The 25,963-nt window shown below is 43.9% G+C and overlaps 1 protein-coding gene across 1 annotated transcript in view; it reads left to right on the forward strand.

Moving 5' to 3' along the window:
- The window catches only part of SCYL1 (SCY1 like pseudokinase 1), a 1,168,528-nt gene that overhangs the window by 684,866 nt on the left and 457,699 nt on the right, over nt 1-25,963 (forward strand). The window contains exon 12 of the mRNA XM_086938572.1: nt 13,510-13,585. Coding sequence (XP_086794698.1) covers nt 13,510-13,585 — 76 coding nt within the window. The remainder of the gene's footprint in view (nt 1-13,509; nt 13,586-25,963) is intronic.

Here is a 25,963-nt window from a genome sequence, read left to right on the forward strand (position 1 = left end):
TACAATGATTGAATCACAGACCCAGAAACCAATCAGAACCCTCAAATAGCCAACCACTGAGGACATTAACCCTAACCCAATAGAAACACCAGATACAACCACCAATCAGTGTACACATGTACCAACCACTAGCAGGCCATATAAGGTCCCAGCAACCTCAGACAAGGTTTGCTGGCCAGGGAGTTTGAAGCTGCTTCTCCTGTTCAGAATCTGCTAGGAGAAAGTCAGGCACAATCCACACTTTGGACTTCTGCAGGTAAAGGCTTCACAAACTTGAAATCTAACAATACTGTTTGAATAAAACTTTACTCCCCCTACTGGTCAAAAAACGAAGTGTACAGGCCCCAGTAAATACAGTTTAAACAGCTCACAGAAGCACCCTCTGATGTAGAATATCCCTGTTGCTGGGGAGGGGGAGGCAGGGGGGCTGGCCTCACTGGCTTTTGAACACAAAATTGTGGCTGTGGGTGCACTGTTTTAACACACAGGTCTTAGCACAGAGCAAAGGAGAAATTTGGAGGGAAAACAGATTAGTCACCGAGGAATGAGAGGGACAAACTACAGAGGTTGATAGTGTGATAACTGTTTTGATAAAGACATCACAGGGGGCGAATTGTATGAGGAATATTGCATGTTAGAAAATAATATCTAATTTAAATGTAGTTCAGTTAGCATGACCATGATGCAATCAGCTTCCATGGCAGCTATTCATATTTGCAGAATAATAGTGCATGTGTACGTAAGTGTGAGTGAACCTTTCTCCTTCTTTCTTTATGTGCTTGTGTGCTCATCCGTTTCAGAAAAATCATTGAAAATGAAGCCTCAACTGTGGTGTCTGTTACAAGGATAAAATGTAATTTTGTGTTCTCTCAGGATGTTCCTTTATTTTGTAACGTACCAAGGTTGCCTGCCAATGTCCTGTGTAGGTCTGTGTAGCTGTGTTGCATATAATTGTCAGTTTGTCTCCTGTATTAGTTATGCATAACCTAACCGATAAAATGCATTAGGTAGTAGGTGTCTTGTTTAACAGAATTGTTAGACCTGGCACCTTGGCGTGAGTCTCCCTTCCACTTTTTGCTGATGTGCCTCAGATGTTTTGCTGGTGTTCGCTGCTCAGGGCACTGCACCACGGCCAATCTGTGCCGCATTGCAAGTGCTCCCAATGTAAAGGGTATACGTGTAATTGATTTCCATGATTGGCTTATTGGATTTACTGTCAGTCCCCAGTAAAGTGCACCAGGAGTGCCAATATCGATACGGCTCGTGGGCCTGCAGCGCGGGTTGCGCCACCCACAGAAGCTTCCTTGTAAAATATGTCTAAGGTCTGCCATTGCAGAACCTGCGTGCAGACTGGTACTGTCATGCTGGCTGGGTAAATACCAGCCTCTAACCCTTCCCTTTACTTCATATCAGTCACCCCTTTGGTAGGCCCACGGGAAGGGTACATTGTAAGCATAAGGTAGGACAAGCACTGATGTGCGTGGCATGTCCTAATAGTGAATTACAGCCATTCTCGTTTTTCACTATTGCAAGGCTACCTGTTCTTGTAGGCCAGAATGGGCTGCTGGAATATTACACTCTATAATCCCAGTAGACTCAGGGAACATGGTATAGTAGGAAGTCAAGTTTAGTATGCCTGAACTCAGAGTAATAAAATACTTCTTTTAGTAAAGTTGATTTTAATATCCTGTGTTTGCAAATGCTACTTTTAGAAAGTTAGCATTTGCTTGCCTAACCATCTCGGCTCGCCTCTGCTCTTATGTGTATTTGCTGTCTGGGTTGTCTGAGTGACAATGCTGGGGAAGGACAGGTGGTGAATAGAAAGATTACACCAGGATGGGTGGGGGAGTGCCCCTTGACTCTGAATAGGCCTGTGCTCTGCCACCTCAATGCCGGCTCCGCCCCCTGAGGAGCAGCTGACGACTCTGCCCTACATCTTGTAAGAAAGAGAGGGGAAGATCATCAACAGAGTACTCCTGGACTGTACTTGTCGTCACAATGCTAACTCCACCTCCTGCGGAGCGTCTGCGGGGCCTGCCCTGCTCACTGAAAGGAAAACCCAGACTTCGCAAAACAAAGTACTCAAGAGCTGAGAGGGACTATGTAAAGGCCACCCTGGCCGGGAAAGACAAAAAAATGGTGTATAAAAAGAGGAGCTCCGCTCCTACCAAATCAGATCCTGTTTTGACCACGACAAACCTCTGCCTGACTAGAAGGACCAAGAGAAGCTGAGGGAAGGAAACCTGCAGTGGTGCTTTGCTGAGAATGGAGAGGAAAAGACCAGAAAGGACTTTGAAGACTTGTGCCTGAAATTATCTCCTAGGGCTTGATCTCGAGCTTGCCCCCTGAACTGAACCCCAGGACCAGTGGGTTCAATTCTGCCTGTGCCCTTCTGCTGCTGGGCCCTCAAGTTCTTTTCCCTCGCTGGAGTTGCGACTCGGGTGCCTTCGCCCTCCTAAGGTCGTGACAGCTCGGAGCCTGGTCGCCCCGCCGCAGAGAGCCCCGCTCCAGCTTGAGTCGCTCTCTGCATCAGTGCCGGGCCGCCCGCTCTCCTGACACCTCGCCTGCTACAGAGCGCGTTGTGCGCCTCTCATCTTCTCCCGCCGGAATCTGCACTGAGCGCAACTGATAGCCCCGGACGGTCCGTACGTCGATATGTACCCAACTGTCTCGCTTTGCCCTCCTGCATACCAAGGCCCGTGCCCCTCCTCAAGAAGGCCTTCCGTACGTTGGTACCGGAGGCCCGGTGCTGCACCTGTCTGCCCAAGAACGCGACTTGACAACAAAGTTACACACTGGCTAAGCAAATATGCCAGATTTAAAGTGGAAGACCATAGGAAAATATTGATGGCCAGGAGGGTCTCTTGGATACGTTGGTCTAGGAAAACATTTGAGGACGATAATGTGATAGTCACATTTAGATTCCCAGAACTAGCTAGAAACATCTTGCAACAGACCTCCCAGTCCCTTTATCTGGAGTCAGGTATCACAAAACTACCTTTGGGCTTTGTTTATAGGCCCTCTCAAAACATCATAACCTGCAATCATCCCCATTCCAGAGGGGGGAGTCTCTTCTTCCCTCGGAGGAACACAGACAACGCATAATCTCCATGTTCCCCTGAGGAACCTTAACGATCCAGACTGACTGCAAGAGTGTGAGGTGAACAGTATAGCCACTGTTATGCCTGTGGAATCACTGTCACAGAGATCAGCAATTAGGGAGACAAAGTCTGGTGTTAATGTAGACCATCATTTTAGTTGTACAAGTAGCACGGGGACTAGCACCACAAAGTAGGGCTTCATCGCACCATTTGAAACCACACCCAAGGCAGTGGTGAAAATCTTAAAATTGTTTCCTGGAATATGGCAGGTCTAGCTGCAAAGTTTGTGGATGACTGGTGGCTCCATTTTATTAGATCCTTTAATATCATTTGTCTTCAGGAGACATGGGAGACTGAAAATAACTGCTTTCTTGAGGTTTAAACAACCTTTATCTGTCGGCAGAGGGTGCAAGAACAAGAAGAGCAAGGGGTGGCCTAATTATCTTTATGGATCTGTGGATTGGTGAAGCACTTGAATTGAGATAACAGTGGAGCACAATGACTGATATTAGCGGCAGGTAAATCGCTTTGTATTACTTTAATTAATTTTTATGATGCAAAACAAAAATCTCATGGGTCCTCAAGCCTTGCAGAGTTAAGTGGTCACCTTGAGTGGATGCAGAGTGAAGGTCTTCCTCAGGCACATCTAATTTTACTGGGAGATTTTAATTGCCATCTATGCCCAGACCTAGCACTGAATATGCGAGATTGGTTGACGTGTACAATTAGTGATGGCTTGCATATGGACCACTCCCCAAAAGGACAGGAACTGAATGCCCTCCCAAACACTCATGATTTACTATATACCCTGGATCTAGAGGCGAATCGCCTTCATTTCCTTCTGCCGCCGACCTATAAAGGTAGGGCATCCGCAACTATTATTGATTTTGTATTTGTTTATTTTCCTTCAAAGCAGTTTATATCCTCCTTTAATATCCAACACAGTGCTTTTAGTGATCACAATCCTCTGAATTTGGTGCTTGAAGCGCCAGGAAACCAGGCTGTGCCTCGTAGGATGAATGCGGGCCCTTTGTCCGCAACTGATCAAGGGAGGCTCCTGAGGTGGTCACAGTTGGACACCACAGTTTTTACCCATGCTCTTTTTAGATTAGAACAACTGGAGATTCAAAAGTGTTTAGAATTTCTACCATCTGGAGTAGAAAATATACATACATTCATTGCAGTTGCGCAATCAGTCACCAGTTTATTACCAGTCCTGGTAGCCATCCTTCATGCTGATTCCCCAAGATGGTTTGATAGCGAGCGCTCCCAGGCTTTGCGCCAACTTAAGATGGCCTTGAAACAGACCCCACGTGACAGAACTTGGGTGGCAACCCGTCACAGTAATTATAAGGGTGCCATCAAGGCCCCAAAGCGCTTGCTACAAAAACAAGCATGGGAGGAGTTAATAGAGGCATGCGAATAAAAGGATTGTACTCTTTTTGAGAGTGTTATGAACAGCCCCTGTTTTTCAGAACCGGAAAAACCAGGCCTAGGTCATAACATCACCCCAGAGCAATGGAAGGCTCACTTTGAAGGAGTCTATAATCATGGACCTATCAAGCAATCCATTGAGGATCCAAGTTCCCCTCTAGCGCTGGATCCATTACCTTTACTCTTGACGAGGTTAGGTTGGGCATTGAGGGTTTGTTGGGGAATAAGGTTCCTGGAACCGATGGGATCCCTGCAGACCTTTTTTGCGGCAATATAGAGGTCTGGGCCCGTTTTAACCATGGGACTAAACATCGCAGTCACAACAGTATGTCCCCCTCGTGGTCTACTGCCACCATCGTCCCGATCTTCAACAAAGGGAACAGGGATAACCCTCATGGTTATCGCCCCATTTCTCTTATTGATGCTACTGTTGAATTCCTTGGCCTCAGACTTATTAAATAGGCTTTCTGCTTGGGCGGACACTAATCCAATTATCTCGGAGGTGCAATATGAGTTCCACATAGGAAGGTCAATAACCGATCAGTGTCAAAACCTCTATCTTTTTATCTCAAAATACATGCTAGCCAAAGAAGTAGCTCTCTTCTTGGATTTTATGGATCTCACTGTGGCAGTTGAACGAGTGATCCGCAGTAAATTGTGGTCTCTGCTTGGTGGCCCTGGGGTTGATCCAGCGATCATAAATGTCTTAATGACCAGATCTTTAATACCATTGCTGCAGTCAGATGCACTTGGGATGGGAATATCACTGATCTTTTTAAATGTTTTAGAAGGGTCAGACAAGGATACTAGTTAATTTTTTATGAACAGTATATATCAACGGTCTAGAATCATCCCTGATCGCTTTACAGGCTGATACCCCCAGGTTAGGCAGGAGACCGGTCCCCATCTTTTTCGCGGACAACACAGTATTGTTAGCACAAACCCCAAGTGGATTTCAGGTTTTACTTGATGGGTTTGTGGCCATCATGAACGTGATGGACCTGTCACGGAATTTGACCATCATGGAATTCGGTAAGCAGGCCTCCAGATATAACACTTACGAAGTAGGCACTCCTAGTTTAACGAGGGCCCTGGCTTTTTCTGGACATCTTAATGACGAGAAACTTAATTTTAAACATTTGAAGGAGGGGAAGATACTAGACTTGAAAATATCAAGGGAAGCAATCACAAATTATGCCCACAGACTAAGCGCATGGTCACTTGGTGTAATTTTAAAGTTGTACAACTCCTTCTGTATCTCTAAGGTTTTATATGGAAGTGAGATATGGGGTTTTTCAGCGGCCAACAAAGTACAGCCCGCACAAAATAAATATCTTAGACGTATTTTGAAAGTACCCTAGGGTACCCCCTCGTACTCCTTGAAGAATAAGAAATGAAGCATATAATGGATCTGGTTAAACCTTTGTTATGTTGGATGAAGAACTGGTCTAGTCAGGAGGCCATTTTAACCGACTAGGAATTCAGGACTGCCTCTCATTTGACCATGCATTAAAAATCCCATGGTTCAGATATGCCAAAAAAACCCTCAGGTCTCTGGGCAGAGCAGACATTTTTATGAGATATGCCACAGTGAAACCACAGGATAAGAATATTGTCAAAGAATTGTTTTTTTTAAACATGCCATAGTTTCAAAGGAGAAAAATGAGCTGAGGAAACCTATAGTAAGAGGGCATGTCTTGGTGAAGTCTGTGCAGGTTTTGTCTCACACATAGAAGACAGAGGTCCCTGTGGCTGCCACAATAGGTCTCCACAGGATACCCTACATTTTTCTTTCCTTTGTTAATATTTCACGTACCCTAGGTGATTGTTTCTTAAAGTTCTTTTTAAAGAATTGAGATTTAAGAATACCCGTGTAGCTTTACTGTATTTACAGCTTCTGCCGAACGATGCACTAAACTCCGGATATTCCAGATGTGACTGAATAACATAAGGGTATTTGCGATTTTGCACAGTCTTTGGGACATGCTTGCACAAATACATTTTATGTTGTTTTTAACTGTTCTCTTTTATGGCTTGGATTACTGTACGCTCTTGTTCACCTCTATTGGTATTCGTACCCAATCGAGGGTTATGACTGATGTTTACACAGTTAATCTGCAGATTTTGCACACTTAAGTGATATGGTGCTAACAAATGAATTTGATGTTCTCTTTTTCTTGTTTAATGTTGCGCCTTTTATGGATGTGACTACCGCCAAATAAAGATTATTATTATAGAGGAAGGGGTTTTGTTTTTCTGAAGCTGTTTAATTAAAGGAATATCACACATCTGAACTTTCACTGCCAACTCCTTGTTCACTGCTGCCTGAGAAGTGTTATTTCTCAACAGATTATTTGCAAAGCTGGATTCTGGAGTTGGTCTTTATTTTGTGTTGACTCTGACTTCTAAAGCTAACCTTATATTGTTAGTGGTAATGTGAAGTTAAAGATACATTATTTGTACTTTAAGTACTTTAAACTATATTTGGCTGAATAATTTCATGGAATAGAAATCTTTGTGATATTTATATTTAGCTGCTTTACGCTGGTATGCCTAATGGAGTGATCTACTATAAAGAAAATATATCTGTGTCTTGTGACTGTACAAGGATTATTATCCTCAGTTTATTATCATGGTCCCTTTTAAAGTAATAAGAAGCAAAATATTTTAAAATGATATTCCAAATGGAAGGTAGTATTGTGATATATGAAGTTTATGAACTTTTCTACCAAGTACAAAGATGTAATAATATGTCCATATTTCCCTTATCCTGATTAGCATGTTTTTTTCTGTTATTTCAGAGGAGGAATAGCTGATACTTTCTATAATGTAAGGTGTGTAATCACTCATAGTCTTTCTTTTAGAGATATATATATATATATATATATATATGATCAAGGGTAGTTTCTACCCGAAACGCCTCATGCCAATCGAAACAAGGAAGAGATAATAAACTTGCCTGTGTACTTGAAGCTGCTTGGTGGTCCGTGATTTCTGTATGCCGCACTGGAGAGACAGAAGTTGTTAGGATATATATATATATATATATATATATATATATATATATATATATACATATATATATATATATATATATTCACTGAAAAAAACAGAGGTTTCACAATCGTTATAGTTAGGAATTAGCATTTAAAAAACCTTTGAAATTCACTGAAAAAAACATAGGTTTAACACCAGTTATAGTTAGCTGGACATTTTATTCATACAAAACCATTGAAATTCCCACTTTATAGTTAGTTGGATTCACTATAACTTGCGCGCCCGCAATCCACTGCTGATGATGTCACATATTACATCATTCATGACATGGTCAGTGACATCACTGATGACATCTCAAATGACATCACTGATGACCTCACTGATGACATCTCAAATGACATCACTGATGACATCATTCATGTGATAATACGATGCACCTCCTCACACTCTAATCTAACCTTTGATACACCCAGTGTTAAATATAAACTACCATTCCTGAAATTATTGACTCACCGATACCAGTAACTACATACGCACTGACTGATTGCTAGGTCTACACACAGATGCACTCATTCACCCATACAATCACTCATACATACGGACACTCATCAATAGAACACTATCATATCCAGCCATATACCTATACAGACACTTACACACTGACACTCATTCACAGACTTACTCAAACACCTAGTCAGTTATGCAGAGAATCGATCACACTCCCAGTTCCTCAACTACAAAGTTATACACATCAAACCTTACTTATTCAAATATATAGTAACACATACTTACTCTCTTTTACAATCACTGAAACAAGTACACATTGAACCATACAGTCACTTACGCAAACACAGGCTCTCATGTATAGTCATTTATATATGACAACTCTCACATGCACTGTGTTTTACATATGTACTTACTTGGACATGTAGCACTGAGACATCCTTTCAGTCACCAACACACCCATGCACATAGTCAACCGCCCATACAGCTGTTTCCACATGCACTCTTGAACCCATACACCAAGTGAATCAACTGCTCACACATCTATGCACAGACTCACACACCTCCCAGCCACCCACACACACACTCAGCCTCACATACAAATACTTGGGCAACCAATCAATAACCCATATAGCCACCCATATAGCTACTGATCAACACATGCAGCAGCTTACACAACAACAGACCTACTGATGCACACATTCAGACAGTTTAGTCACTAACCCATGCATTTAGTAAGACACATTTAATCACTCACTCATACAGTCAGTCACACACCTACTAAATCCTTCATCCAGACACTTATACATCCACTCATTCTTCAATATGTAAAACATATTTAAACTTTACAGAAACACACAGACACTGGATGTTGTCATCAGTGATGTCATCAGTGATGTCATTTGAGATGTCATCAGTGATATCACTGACCATGTCATGAATGATGTAATATGTGACATCATCAGCAGTGGATTGCGGGCGCGCGAGTTATAGTGAGTCTAACTAGAACGTGGGAATTTCAATGGTTTTGTATGAGTAAAATGTCCAGCTAACTATAACTGGTGTTAAACCTATGGTTTTTTCAGTGAATTTCAAAGGTTTTTTAAATGCTAATTCCTAACTATAACGATTGTGAAACCTGTTTTTTTCAGTGAATTTCAAAGGTTTTTTAAAAGCTAATTCCTTTCTATATCGAGTTTGTAACCTACGATTTTTTTATTTTTTTATTTGCTGTTTTGTGTAAGTATTATTTATTATTTTTTTTATAATATTTTTTAAATGTTTTTTTTTTTAATCATTTTTTCCTGGGGCGCTCTGGGTGCGCGCACCGGTAAGCTCTCCGGAGAGCACACCCAGAGCGCTATTTCTGCGTTCGTGTAAAAAAATATGTATGAACAGTAAATAATAACGCAAGACATTTAGTACCATACTTATAAAAGCAGTATTTTTGATTTACGAAATGAAAATGATTTTGCATTTCCGTGAAACTATCGAAACGTCACTTAGGCGCACCGCGTAAGTGCCCCCGGAAGCGCCTACGTTCGCGCCGCGTATGCGCCCCCGGAAGCGCTTCGGTGCGCGCAGCGTAAGCGCGTCAAGTCATGTGACCTTAAAATAACTCTTTTCATTGGTTGCTAACAGTTTTTTTTTTTTACAAAGAATGAAATCCCCACCCATTTCCTTCACTTCTTCTTTCACTTTTGTGACTGCAAGACCTGCCTTTTTGCTGTCGGTTCTTTGTTGGATATCTTGGATTATCATGGCTGCCAGACCATCCAGCAGTGAAGATGACTCCAATGAATTCCTTGATGAAAATGTTCCTCAGCCGAAAGTAAAAGAACACTTTATTTGGAAGTTTTTTTCAATTCCTGATGATCAGAAGAAAGTAAATGCGCCAAAAGTGGAGTGCAGGATTTGTCACACTGTCCTGTCACGGGGTGACCCCCACTAAGAAATATTCTTTTGGGAACTCCACAATGATTCGCCATGTGGAGGGGAGGACCCCCATAATTTTGCCCGGGAAAGTGTCAGGGCTCTGGCACTTGAGGTTCCCAGTGATGGGGCTTCTACATCAACCGGAGGACCAACAACATCGGTGAGGGGGCGATCGCAAGAGCTGGTTCCGAATATTCAGCCTGCTTTTAACAAAGGCGTCCTTAAATGCAGAGACTGTGATCAGCTACTTTGCTATGGGGAACAAAGTGTTCTGCTCATGGTTCGAGCATTGGAGAACCATCGCTGCCGTTCCCAGTTTTTGTTCTAAAAAAAGAAGAAAAAAAAATTCAAAGAGCTGTTCTTAAAAAAATGAAAAAGAGTAAGTGAAGTGGAGTGCATTGATAAAGGAGAGGAAAATGAGTAAGAAAGCACAGAAAGGGATGAGAGGAGAAAGGAAGTGAAGTAGGGGGACTCAAAGAAGGTGAGTGTGGGGAAGGAGAGTGAGGAGAAAGAGAGTGAACATGGGGAATGTGGATATTCAAAGAAAATGTAGAAAAGGAACGGGGGTGTGGAAGGGTAAGAAAAGATGCATTGCTGGAGTTGCATCATTTTTGTGACACACTCTAGCAATGCATCACTTTTGCGCTTACAGATACGTCTGAAATACTGACGTATCTGTAAGTACTTGCAACATAATGCGTCATAAATTAAATATGACGCATGAGTAGAAGACTGAAGGCCTCATTTATGAGGCCATGCTTCACTTTGACGCCACCGGTGGTCACTTTTTGTGACTCACCAGTGCTGTAAAAAATGCACCTTATTCAGTCATATTTACAAAGTGACGCATCTAGGTAGATGCGTCACTTTGTAAACCCCTGCGCCACATTATACCTACGTCAGCTGTAATGTATGCAAAAGGGGTGTATTGACGCAAGAAAGGGTCGTAGAGGTGACACAGTGAAATCTATGAGATTTCACTGCGTCACTTTTAGGACGCCGTTGTGTCAAAATCTTGCGCCTGTATCACAACAAGCGTAAGACTGATGCAGGCCCTTTCACATGGGCCTGGCCCCATGTGAAAGGATGCATTGCTGGAGTTGCGTCACTTTTGTGACACACTCCAACAATGCATCACTTTTGCGCTTACAGATACGTCTGAAATACTGACGTATCTGTAAGTACTTGCGACATAATGCGTCATAAATTAAATATGACGCATGAGTAGAACACTGAAGGCCTCATTTATGAGGCCATGCGTCACTTTTACGCCACCAGTGCGTCACTTTGTGACGCACCTGTGCTGTATAAAATGCACCTTGTTGAGTCATATTTACAACGTGACGCATCTAGATAGATGCATCACTTTGTAAACCCCTGCGCCACATTATACCTACGTCAGCTGTAATGTATGCAAAAGGGGTGTATTGACGCAAGAAAGGGTTGTAGAGGTGACGCAGTGAAATCTAAAAGATATCACTGCGTCACTTTTATGACGCTGTTGCGTCCAAATCTTGCGCCTGCTTAACAGCAGCCGTAAGACTAACGCAGGCCCTTTCACATGGGACTGGCCCCATGTGAAAGGATGCATTGCTGGAGTTGCGTCACTTTTGTGACACACTCCAGCAATGCATCACTTTCCTCTAAACACTCAACATTATTTTTTTGCTCTATTTTTTTACACTGTTTTTCCCCGTGGTGCACTTAGGGTGCGCGTACCGGAGAGCGTACCGGGGAGCGCCACCAGCGCTTACCCCGCGAAAATTTAAAATAAAAAAAAAACATTTTTTAGCCCTTCAAGGTCCTTCTATGCCCCCCTCAGAAAACCTAGGGGGTCAGGGGGTGTCTACTCTGCCCCCTTTTAATTATATCCCCCTTTCTTTTTTCACCTCTTGTGTCTCGGTAGTATCGAGACACAAGATGGCGGACTCTCCGGACTGTTTAAAATGTTGACAGACACCGACAGCCAATCAGCTTTCCGCTCGCGCACTCCCGTAGCGCGCCGTGTGCGCTCCCCGGTACGCGCACCTGTGAACGCTCGGAGAGCGCCTATAGATATATGTGTTTTTGAAGTTAATTTTCATAAAAACCACTGGAGCAATTTTCACCAAACATAGCAAAGGCACATCTGCGTACCAGTCCCTACAATTTTACCAAGTTTGGCGTAATTCCGTTCAGCGGTTCGGGCTGTAGACTTGTCAGACCGTCATATGGAAATTAACATGGAGAAAACACGTTTTGGGACCCTCCTTTTTTCTGAGCCCCCACTTCACGAATCCCTGCGAAACTTTCAGGGAAGGAGCGGAGCGCAGCGAGACCATTTTAAGGAAAATTACAGGCAGATCCCTCAATCGGCGCCAAAGTTATTCCCAATAGAATGTTCGGAATTTCCTATGGTAGCCAATCCTAACTGTAACTACCTACTATATATAGATATATATTACAACAGCCAGCCAGAAATAATAAAGTTGTTGTAATTCCGGAATGTGGAATCAAGAAACAAAAATAAAGGTCAAGGTAACTGGCTATTCTCTCTCTCTCTCTCTCTCTCTTCCCATTCCTCTTTTCCCCATGGGCTTCTCATAGCTTCTGTAGGAAAGAGTTCGGGTAAATTATATGTATATTTTCTGTTTAACGGGTATTCCTAGGGAGCAGTTCAAGGTACAAGTTATTCCTTAACGGTAGAGTTTTGAAGTGCTAGTTCAGATCCTAGCCCTAATTGCAGTTCCCATTGGTAACTGGTTAAGCCAGTAACCAAAGTGTGTGCCCCAGCTCTCCCGAGTGCCCTCAGTGGTAGTAACAGGAAGACTGTTCGATATGGGTCCTTGAAGTTTAATGTACCCTTGTACTCTATAATGAGCGCAGGTCAATTATTACAGCTTCCCCACTGGAAACATAGGAACCAGGCTCCATTGATTTAAATCTCATCCTAACTTGCCTCACGTTGCCGGTTCCCCAGTCATCTCTGACTGCAACAACAACTGTCTTGGGATAAACTCTTTGTTTAGGTGTTGGGGATTTTTCGGTAGAAATTTTGCTGGGGCTCCTCCTATTTTTGGATCTCTGTAGACCCCACATTAACTGCTCTATTTACCTAGCTGTGAACTAAAGTCGTACTCCTCTTTGACATTTAAGCTCTAAAGGAACCATGATGTTGATGGGTCTTATTTACACTCGTATATAGAATCTGAACTTCTAATGCCCTATTACCGCCCCAGAGTAAGTCTTGACTGCTTGCCTTTCCTCCCTAGAAAGAGCCATGTGCCCTAAGGGAACATTTTAGTTTTCTAGCTGGAGTGCAATATTATTGTGGCTATGGGTACTTGGAATAAATGACAGTACCCATGTTCTATACACTCCAGAAACCAATGACTGCTCGAAGACCCCCTCCCCCCCCCTTCAGAAAAGGCCTCCGAGCAAGCAACTGGAATCAGTCTTTATGTAATGTATTGGTTCTTATGTTACTCAGGATCTTGTTTAAGAAAGTTTCATTTGGTTAATTACTATTGGTGTAAGTTTTATTTCCTCTTCTTTTCAGGCATTTAAAGCAATTCGAAGTTTCCTGGCAAAGCTTGAGACCGTGTCTGAAGACCCCACTCAGCTGCCTGAGCTTGGTGAGTTATAACATCATTGACACTAGTGTGCCGGGTTCTTACTGAGTGGCAGTGATGTCAGTGTTTGAAACCGAACACTCTGGGAGAATCCTGTGTTAAGATTCTCATTCACAAGCATTCCTTTTTCTGACAATTGTTTTCTGCTTTTTGGAAGTCACACATCTATCATCTTTAGTTCATTTTGTTATCTTTTTCCTTTAAAGGAGACTTAATACTTTTATCATTGTGTTGATCTCATCAAGGTCCGATGAGGACTGGCTTGTGTGTACCAGTGGAATGGCGTCCTCGCAATATGCAGGAGGACTGAACAGACATCAGATACAGTAGGAAAGAGAAAGAGCGTGGCATAATGGATTTTTAGGAGGTTTTATGCACCGTTTGGACTGTTATGCTGTCATAAAGTCCCTAAGGTCCGATTCCATCTTATGCAGGCCCTAACTCTATCTCAGTTCATTGAGACGCCATCTCCCTTAACGTAGACAATGGAAGGCGCCATATTCCCTGCTTTGTACAGAATCATTGTCACGTCTGCCTTTAAGCGCAGATGTCACCAGCCCTTCTCGTTATAGGATCTGTGAGTGTCAAGCTCTTCGATTGATGACGTAGATACAATATCGTCATTTGTCTGGGTCTCACCCACCTGCTGCTGCGCTCTTCACACTTCGCAGATGATGCATCTTCTCTGAAGCTGAGAGAGCAAAGTCCTGGAGGACGACCGACTGCCTGCTACCACAGCGGGTGTTTGTCCATCACAGGGAACACTGTCTACACACCAGTGGCGGCTCCTCTGCTAAGGTGCTAAGGCAGAGTAGCATCACCCTATGGCTAAAATGATAAGGACGTTATTATCATTTTAAGTTTCTTTGTGGGACTCAAAGCCAGGTCAGGGCGGGGCTGGGCTATGTGATGCCAGAACAGAGTGAGGAGTGGTCTCAACCCATCTAAGTGCGCATGGCGGTTTGGCCGGCCAAACCATCATAGGCACTTAGCATGTTTTCCACGGGGCTGTGTTGCACAGCCCCATGGAGAACATGCCTAGACTACCAGGCACCGCTAGAGTTGCCAAACAGGCCGCTCAGACCAATCTCGACGTTGCTCATGCAGGCAGGAGAGTACAGGGGCCTGGCGGAAGAGAGGCGTGCGAAGGTAAGTTTTTAGTTTATCTATCTCCCGCCCACCACCCCCGTTCCGAGGCAGCCACCACTGCTTCACACGTCTGCTGATAAAGACAGCCTTTTCTGTCTATAAGGTATGCAGTGCGTCTCTTCTCCCCAAGAAACTCTAGAACACAAGTTGCTCTGCCTTCCATGCTCTTAAAGTACAGCGCATTGAAGTAGGCATTCGGCTCTTAGGTTATAGATAACATTTTAAATGACACTTTAGCGATGCTAGAAATGTTTATTTTGTTCTTGTTATTTAAAACATGTCTTTTTGCTGTTTATAGTCTATATAGTTGTTGTAGATGTACTGAGAAACGTATTGTCCCTGTAGCAACAAATACTTTTAATTTAGATGTGTTCATTTATCTTACTGTGAATAACGAAATAAGGTATGTTGCTGTTTCCACTGTGTCACTGATCCCTACATGGGATTGTTAGTAGCACAAAAGCAATACTTTCACATTCAATGCTGGTGCTTTGACCAAGTTCACCCTTGACACTCTTGGGTGAGAAAGCACACCTTGTAGAGTTACACCAAAGTCGTAACTTACGTGACAATGCGCATATTATCGGTTTATGAGGCTGAGCTTGCAATTCACAGTTCATGAGGAACTGCATAATGATTTCATTGTCAAAGATCAATGCATACAGTCGCACATAGGCTGTTGGAGTATGTATGATTTGCTGGCGATACAGGGGGAATACGCGCACGCAGCTTTTGTTGAGCATTCCAGTGTGGAGTGATATTGCTCACTTTGTGACATGGTTGTATTGTGTGTTACTGACATATGTGCCCCTTCTTGGTCTGCTTCTATTATAAACAGTGTTGTATTTTGAAAGACCACAACTTTTGGTGGTCTTGTTGGCTTTATTTTTGTTTTCCTCCATTATTTTTGGCATTGCTTTAGTCATAAAGTTTCATTGCAGTTGTAGTGTTACACATTTATTTCTCCAGGATTAGATAAATATTGATAACATGTTATTTTAGGTTAGAAAGACAACGTGTTCATTTACCTGAATGTGCACCAGATCACTAGTAAAAGGGATGATTGAACGAATTGGGCTGTAGGAATCCAAAAGTACAAGAGTCCTCAACAAATAGAAATCCACTCAGGAAAAACCATGTGGGACAAGATTCAAAGTCTAAACCATAAGGGTTTAATACAAATTTTAAAAAAAACATACTACTGAAAGGAAAAAAGATTACTTAGTTCAAATCAATAACCATTTATAATAGGTTAAAAAAAAGTGTAAGTCTAGTGTGAATAGGAGGACCAACAGGAAAAGACTTGTAAATAAGCTAAGTACGAAGTCAAAGAGCAGTACGTCATAAGGACAGGCTCTATAGAAGTCTCAAAAAAAGTGACTGAAAAGTTTAGAACATACCCCAAAAACAACATATTTTATAGTTTCACAGTCATAGAAAGCCATGCCCTTGCATGGCTGCAAGTGGCACAGTGGTCTGTCCTAATAAAGATAGATAAATTAATAGAAATCGATCAACATTTTAGAAATGCTATTACGTAAATCAGTCCTACACTTGAAACCCTCACAAAATAAATAATCTCTGAGTAGCTCTAATCTACATACAAGGGGGCATGACATTGCATCACTGTACTATAAACCACTGAAAAATTGAATGGAGCACTGCATGACCAGGAATCAGCATCAACCTTGAACATTTGAAACATGACATGCAGGCTTCCTCCGCAGCACATTAGTTATTACAGAGAAAATAAACAACACCATGGAATAGAGAACATTTCCATCTTATTTTGTGAAAAGGAAAATAATCAAGCAAGAGAGATGTAGTTCAGCTTTTAAAAAGTTATGGATAACATGTATGAACATTTGTAAAAGCGATTCTCAAGGTCATTCACACTGCACGTGTTTGTTGGCCTGCTACAGATGCATGGCCACTTAATACATTGTAAGAGCTATGTCTGTGCTTAAAATAGGTACATGGAATGTGAGGGGCATGCATACACCATCACGTAGGTATCGGATATACTCATACCTTAAGCGGCACCACATACAAATAGCTCTTCTGCAGGAGACACACCTGGCCAAACCAGAAATCCAACGCTTGCACTGCCGATGGCGTGGCCAATTGTATGCCACGGGATATTCAGCTTTTGTACGTGGCGCGCTAATATGGGTGAGACCAGGGGTCCCACTTAACATCACACAATCGCTGATAGATACTGAGGGCAGGTATGTTGTAGTTAAGGGCACATTGGATGGCCGGCAGATCGTAATTGCATCATTATGCCCTCCCAACACAGAGCAGGCTGCTTACTTTAACACTATATCGCGAGTTTTAGCGCCATGGTATTATGTGCCTATGCTATTAGGGGGGAACTATAACAGTGTACTTGATGTATGACTAGATCTCTCTTGCCCACCCCTTCCGGGCCCGAGCACACACAATGCCATGAAGGTGTTAACCAACTGGGCAACAAAATGGCGCCTCAGAGACGCCTGGAGACATTGCAACCCCCATGTGAAGGTATATTCCTACTACTCAGGTGCTCATGACTTAAATGTGCCGATGGACCACTACATGATTTCAGAGGAGCTACTCCCACATATATCCGCAGTCTATTATTTAGACAGGACGCATTCTGATCACAATCCACATATATTAGAGGTGTCATGGGAACGCCCCCGGCCGCCAATTCCAACCTGGCGGTTGCAACCGAATATACAACTGGTTGCACCCTTCCGGAGCCTATTAGCCACTAATATCATACAATACTTTGAAGACAATACCAAGACAGCCACAATGCCTCAAGTAGAATGGGATGCGTTTAAGGTAGTGATCAGAGGTGATTGCCTCTGTACGCAAGCTGGTATGCAGAGGCAGCTAGAGGCTGAACTTAGTGACCTTGAAAATGACCTGCTCCGCAGGGAGGGTGAGGCATTAGAGGGTGACAGCGATGGGTCCTTGGCGCGAGACCAAGAGGAACATTCCAGATTGCTAGATCGGCTCTGCAATTTGAACTATGCAGCACACTAGGCGCGCACCCACCATATGGTAGACAAGCCTGGCAAGTTGCTGACGTGGCTGATGCGGCGGGATGCAGTCATCACGCTGGTGACATCCATACGGAATGCACACAGCGTCACAGTGCATACCCAGAGTGATATACACAATGCCTTTGTAGGACACGATTCCACGCTGTACAGGTCCTGCCTACTAGCAACAGACACGGTCATGCGGAAGTTTCTTTCTGCCCTGACGCTGCCGCAAATGACGGAGCATCAGCAAGAGGAACTGGGTGCTCCTCTGCTACCGGAGGAAATAAGCGATAGTATTTTCTCCCTCTTGAACGGTAAATCCCCGGGTCCGGATGGACTGCCGGCTGAATTTTATAAAGCCTACTCGGACATATTGATACCGGATCTATTGTGGGTCTATATAGCAGCTCTGGATGACTCAGCCCTCACACCCACGCAAAATGAGGTGACGCTGATATCCCTCTTAAAACCGGGTAGAAACCCTGAACTCCTTGTTTCCTATCGCCTACTGGCTTTGTTGAACTCAGACTATAAAATACTCGCCTCTGCTTTAGCTAAACGATTGGCCTCGTTTGTACCGACTTTGGTACATAAAGATCAAAATGGATTTGTCCCAGCCAGGAGCACTTCCTTTAATATACGTAGTCTATTTAGGGTCCAAAAGTACGCAACGAAGAACTGGCCACGGTCTGGATGTTTGGTGCTGGACCTATAGAAGACCTTTGATTTGTTGGAGTGGCCCTATCTTGCTGCGGTCCTGCGTAGGTACGAGTTGGGTGACGGGTACTTGCAACTGGTGCAAATATTGGACCAGCACCCCACAGTACGGGCCGGCACGGGCAGGCTTATCTATGACATGATCAGAGTCAGACGTGGAAACAAGCAGGGATGCCCTTTATCTCCATTGCTCTTCTCCCTTGCCATGGAGCCTCTAGCGGCACTGCTCCGTGAGAGCGGCGTAGACTGGGGTATCCGCTTGGATGATGGTCTCCACACAGTGTCCCTGTATGCAGATGACCTATTGCTGTACATAAGAGACCTCCATGCAGTGCCTCCGGCCATATCCACGCTATTTCGTAGCTTCTAGGAAGTGTCAGGCCTTAAGGTAAATTGGTCTAAATTGGGCGTTTGTTCTTTCCATGAACACATGGCCGCGACTGATATAGTTATTAACGGGACTGCGCTTGCTTGGTATCCGACCACGTTCAGATATCTAGGCATCTATATCTATAGATCCCCAGCAGACATGTTGGAGGGTAACCTAGTGCGTGCCATTTCCCCCGTAAGGGCGCAGATACAATTCTGGAAGACTCTGCCTCTCAATGTGATGAGCCGTATTACTTAAGCGAAGATGATAGTACTGTTGAGACTGTTATAAATTTTCAGGTATATGTTCCGGTACAACTATTTCGGGAGCTGGAGGGATTAATCAGAGGTTTAATCTGGAATGTGGGGCGACCCAGGATAGCACTACAGACATTGTACACACCACCGGAGAGCAGAGGCTTGGCAGTCCCACATTTGGAACTATATGACTTAGCTGCGCAACTACAATGGGTTACATAGTGGCTGAGTGGCAAGAATCTGGCGGACACGGCGACGGAGTCATCGACATGGATGCAGACTCAAATCTATAGCTTGTTTCACCCAATGGCGAAACTCTCCTGCCCGACACGGATGCATATAGAATTAGGTGCTACCGGAGGAGCCTTCAGCTAACAAAAGATACAATCCTTTATGCCCCAATGCTGCCGCTTATCGGGACACCCAGAGGCAGAGAATCTGTTACAGACGTAGTGCTGGCACCCTGGACCGCAGCGGGAGTGGAGGCGCTAGGAGACCTATACGCGGGAGGTGCCCTTATGCCTTTCGCAACCCTGACGGGAGACAGCGGCTTACCGGTAGGCCAGTTCCTTCTACATGCAGCCATCATACGGACACTGACATCGACATGGGGAGACTTGACAAATGAGCCACCGGCCCATCAGCTGTTGCAGTATCTGCATGTGATGGGGGAGGGGTCACACATGATCCACTGGCTAGTGCAAGCCTTACTTACTCATGTAATGAAATCACCACAGAGGCTCCGTGCACGTTGGACTGAGGACAAAGGCCGACCCTGGACTGACCATGAATGGGAACATGTTTTAGCCGGTGCCACACATATACCACGCAATTCACAGTTTAAACTTATACAAACATATATATTACATAGAGCGTACCTCTCACCTGATAAGATCAACAAATGCTTTAACACCTCTGATTGTCCGCGATGCCATCTCCTAGGCGCTGACCTTCTACATATGCTGTGGTTTTGCCCCTCACTTTTATCCTACTGGCACACTGTAACAGAGACACTTACAAACAGCACTAACACCGAGGTACCCAACACATGGGAGGTCTGTATTCTGGGGTTTTACAAACAAACAAAAACTAATAAAGTAAGCTCTAGATTCCGTGACCTAGGCCTCATAACTGCGAAACGACTGATAACCAAGAGGTGGAAACACAAGAAACCACTGGAGGTGCCCCACTGGCTAAAATCCCTAGAGATCTGGGCGCATGGGGAGAGCACTATTTTACATAGGGAAGAAACAGCAGGGTTACGTTAGTATCCCATCGCACAGGCTTTTGATGATATCCTCAAAGCCCTTACACACTCTAAGGCCACAATGCATACATCCCCTACGCAACGGACAGGAGATAGTGACTAGCATGTTGTCTGGGCGCGAGAGACTCTCTGAATCTACTAAGCGCCTCGGCCATCGCTGTCGGGGTGGGCAATGACCCCACATTCCATCATGGCAAAACACGACTTTAGATACAAGATACCCTGGTGGCCATGCGACTATATGTGATTCAGGAAAAGCAGCTCGCTTCCAATACAAACACACAAGTCTAGACTTGACTGAACTCGAAAGGCACCTAATATACTAGATACATATTCCTCTCAGCATTGGATATCTCCCTTTTCTTTTTGATTTTATTTTGTTTTCGTTAGTTGTGGTTAAAATGTTTAAAATATGGATATCTTGCAGTCAGTTAGGGGGAGACGCTGCGCGTAGCTCGAGTGAGGCTGTTCTGGGGCTTGAACGGCATCTACCAGGAAGGAAGGAAGGAATTACCTGCAGCTCCTAGCGTCTCCCGCTCCGTGGGAGACAATGCATTCATTTCTCATCCAGGCTGCTTGGGGCATTAGCGATTACCGCCACAAGGACTTCAAGACCCAGGAGGCATTGGGTCCAACGTGCTGCTGAAGCCCCCCATACCGACGACCGGGGGCTTTAACTACTCCTTGCGTCTCTCGCTTTGCGGGAGACGCTGCGCATAGCTCGAGTGAGGCTGTTCTGGGGCTTGAACGGCACCTACCAGGAAGGAAGGAAGGAATTACCTGCAACTCCTTGCGTCTCCCGCTCTGCGGGAGATGCTGCGTTCATTTCTCATCCAGGCTGCTTGGGGCACTAGCAATTACTGCCACGAGACCCAGGAGGTATTGGGTCCAACGTGTTGCTGAAGCCCCTCCCACCACCTAGTACTTATTGGAGCTTCTTCCCCCCGCGGCGCGGGACGCGCACGGGATGAGCCGGGCGAAGCCCGGGCCAAGGGCGGGCCTGTCTGAGTCCGTCCGAGACAGGAACAGACTGGGCTGGGCCACCCCCCGAACGCTGATCTCTTTGTAAGACTCATTTATAATCTTATCAATTGAAAGTATTTGACTGTATAATTCGCCCTTTTAGAACTGTTACTTTGTACCTTCGCAGTACTGATACTCCAATTGTGAGGCTGATGGCATTGAAAAATTGGAAAGGGAAGATGCCAGCAAGTACATGGAAGGGCGGTGGTGTTACAGGAACGCTAGATGCGTTCATTGTCAGGGCCACATCGGTCCTGGAACATGAAATTGCTTTAACCAAAAGACGACTGTCCTTAGATCCGATGTATCTTAAGCGTTCGTCACTGGGGGCAATAGCGGCTGCACCGTCTCCTGAGCAAACGAGTACACCCAATGTTCCTGTAGAAGTTGGAATCGCACATCAGCCAGATAGATTAGTCACTGTGGATTCCAGTGTAATCGCTGCCAGCAGTGATTCTTCCTTAACCTATATATCGTCTGATTCTAGCTCTAGTGTATTAAATCACTTACCAAATTCACTCACCAGAGTCAATAAATCACACAACCGTCTAGTGGACAAGGGCCCTAACGTAAAGAGGAAGCAGGTGGTAATTTGCAGAAGAGAGGCTGGGCCAAAAAGACAAAAGCCACTAGAATCCCTAAGGTAGCGGCAAAAACAACTTGGGGCAGTAACACCACAATCAAACATGCCCAGAATCGCGCGCCCTTATGTAACTCATCTCACAAAGACGTGGTGGAATCAGTGTGTACAAATCTTGACAGTAGAGAGGGTTTCATGGAAAAAATGGAACAATTGGTGAAATCTCTAATCCTACCATTAGTAGAGAGATCGAAAAGGATTAGCGATAAGTTAGAGCTGCTCGAACAGGCAACTCGGGCAAACTCTGCACTTTTGAGCAAATTGTTCGAGAGTAGGCCAACCGAACTCAAAAAGGCAACCACTGTTCCTTTTAACCATCAAACTAGACCATCTGAAACCTCTGTTTCACATAATAATGAGTCACCACGATGGGCGAATGTCGTTCCAGCGGGTAATAAGCCATCACCAGGTAGATCTAAGCCCCAGGTAAGAGGGGAATGTGAGGAAGGTCTGGGAGCTAGGGACGACATGAGACTAAAGGATATAAGGAGTATGCCCAATACTGCCACTCCACAGAGAACTAAAGGTACTGGTAGTGGTCAAATATTGGACCTCCCCCCGGAGTCAACACTGTATGTAGCTGTATTAACAGGTGTGCCAGAGCTGAACCACGATAAAACTGAAACATATCATGAATTAAAAAATAAAACCATGTATTGGCTAAGTCGGAACAGACCACTAAGACCGGATCTGCATTGCGAAATATTAAATGTTCGCAGAGTAAGTTGGGTGGGCCATAGAACAAAGGACATGGATGGGGACTGAATCATCGTGAATTTTAGAGATCCCCGTGTGGTACAGTATCTAAGTGGCTCCTATCATCAAAGGAAAATGGAGGGTATTTGTTGCTTTGACTTAAGATACTTTTATCCTCCACCCTTTCCCACTTTTAATGGCCCCTCCCGTTATAATACGCAACGAGATGGCTTCAGCTTCCCTTTGGGAAACAGGTTTAATGTACCAAAGAGTAACCGTTACGGTTGCCTGACTGGGCTAGGGTGTGTAGATTGACCGATAGGGGAGAAGGATAATGAGAAACCCCCGGAAAAGATATCACCCGAAATGGCGAAGGGCAAACATGTAACTCCAGGTTTTATCCAGCAATTCCCAGGAACTAGAGCGGTTACTGAGGCGGTACATCTAGATACAGAGAATAACATAGAAATTACGGAACAAAGGTCTAATGAAGTGCATAATGCTGGCAACTTAGTAGCTGCGGGGACCAGCAGTAATATGACTAAGATGGATACTTGGTCTATTTTGTATTGGAATGATGCTGGCTTGAGATCTAAGTTGTATAATTATAATTGGGTGAAACTTGTTAATAAATACGATATTGTCAGTCTGCAAGAGACTTGGACAGTAGATGCGCACCATTTGATTGGTTTTAAAACCATATTTAATCCTGCTATTAGCTCATTACGAGGCAGAGCCAAAGGTGGGCTTTGCACCTATGTAGCCAACCTTTTTAAATATGATAAAATAGAGATTTTATATAATAATTGTTTTTATCATGTGGTTAGAATTCATATTGATAAAAAATTATGTTTATTGATTATGAACTTTTATAATAATGTTCCCTCAGGAGATGTTCCAATTGTTTTGAAAACCCTGAGAAACGATATTTGCAGCTCGATAGGCAAGGATACTAAAGAGTCTATTGTTGTGTGGGGGGGTGATTTTAACTGTCCACTTTGCATGAGGGGAGAGAGGGGGGTTTGTGGCCTTACGCTAGATAAAGATATGAATTTGACACATTTTGACCATTCTGAAATTGGGGACTTCTTGAATGAAATCATTTTTACATGTTATTTGGGGTTCGCAAACAAAATGTGTCAACCGGAAATGCCATTTTCCCCTACTTTTAACGGCAGAGGGGTATTCTCGATACTTGATTTTATTTTGATTTCGACATATCGTGAAGATAATGTCTTGAGATATAAAACGCTAGAGAATCCCCTGAGTGACCACTTCCCTTTAAGGGTCGAAGTTGTAAAACCGTCTTGTGACCCTGTGAATGATCAAGAAACTAGGCGTTCTTCCAACAATGTCGCCCTGCAAAGACAGAACGGATATGCACTGAAGTGGTCTAGGGTGGTGCCTGAAGATTTTCTTTATAAATTAATTAAGACTTGTAAACCTAGTTTTGATGTTTGCTTGAGTGGGACAGGTGAGAACACTGAAATAATTAATAATTCTAATATTATCGGCACAAATAAAGGCCTGACTATGGGTTGAAGTAAAGAACTCAAAAAGGAAAAAACCCTAGCTGGTTTGACACCATGTGTACCAAGGCATATTCTAATCTTAAACATGCCTTGAATTCCCCCGTCGGGGATATGATTTTGATTAGGGAACTGTGGAGGAGATACAACGTTGCTCAAAAGAGGAGAAAGGATGCTTTGAAGAAGGAGGCTTGGGAAGCTCTATGTGATGCTTCACAATCTCGTGATATGACAGATTTCTGGAAGGCAGTAAATGCTTCCTTTTTTAACAATAACTCTAGGGCAAGGATTGTGATTGTCATTACCGAAGATGAATGGGTACGCTTTTTTAAAACGCTTTATAGCACACGTACCACAACTGAAGATATATCTGATGAGGTATTAAAGCAGGGCGCGCCCAACTTCCCAAAAAATGCTACTGACTTGAATTTTACAGTAGAAGAAGTGATTTCGAGCATTAAATCTAGCTTGGGGGGGAAAAGGCTCTGGGCCACGATGGGGTGCCGGTGGACATTTTTAAGAATGACATGAATTTATGGGTGCCACTACTCACTCGACTTTTTAGGAGGGCCGCAAGGAGAAAACTCCTGGTGTAGGCCAGTGTATTGCGTTGAATTACTAATGAGTAGCTGCAACCAAGTCAGAATCCCACCGCTAGACACCAATCTATTGGAACCTGGGATGACAGGTCACCTAAGGTAGCCTGGCCTAGGGTAAGACATGCAATCCTAGAGGCACAAGTGTGAAGGTTGCAAACCACCCAGCAGTAAATCCACGCAATAACACTTAAAAAGGACACTACACCAATTTGTTAGAAAAATATGTACTGGTTTATAAAAATAATATCTTTGCTCTTTTACTTTCAGAATTCACAACTAAATACACTTCAGTTTGTCTTGGAAATAGCAAGTATACTTTTAAACTGCTAAGCAATTTATCAACTAGGTTCAACAGTACATTACATTTGTCATGAAATCAGTAATAACCCTTTCAGTCAGGTGAAATAACAATACGCTTAAGTCTTGGGAAAAGCTACAACTCAGTACATGCAAATGCAGATGTCATGAAGTTAATAGAAATCTTTTTAGCAGTTTTAACTGGCATTAAAAATCATCATCAATAGTATTTTTCATTACATAAGTCTCCTACCTTACTGGCTTTGTTTTTACTTTCGTGCCTAAACCTTTACCTCCCTTATCTGTACCTCTTCCACAAAGTGAGGGCATACACAGTGAAGAGCGTAGAAAAATGCCCAAGTTCTATGTTGACACCAATAAGCTTTAAGAGGAACTTATAACTTTCCTCAAATCATTAGTACCTCCAGCACACTCTTGGTAGGTTGATTACTCAGTCTACTCCCCACCTCATTAACCACAGTTGAGGGAGAACCACCAAAGTTTAAATCAACACCTTGCAGGCTCTAGCGCCACCTTCCCCCTTCAGATTATCTCCTTACTCATAGTCGATTTGTCAGGTGAAGCTTATCCGCGCCAGACGATGGGGAAGTCACTCTGCAGTTCCAAGGAGCCCAGCGCTGGCAAGACTCTTCAGCTCCTCAGGCCCCTCCGCTCTCCTCGAGCTAACTGCTCCCTGAGGCACACGAGCGGAGAAGCACAGATCAAGCGAAATTCCCCCACCGCTACCGGGCCCCTCAACTATCCCTCCTTGCTCGGGCCAGCTCCTCCGTGTGGCGCGCGA

Source organism: Lissotriton vulgaris, chromosome 9 (assembly GCF_964263255.1).
Source record: "Lissotriton vulgaris chromosome 9, aLisVul1.2, whole genome shotgun sequence".
NCBI classification, from domain to species: Eukaryota; Metazoa; Chordata; class Amphibia; order Caudata; family Salamandridae; genus Lissotriton; species Lissotriton vulgaris.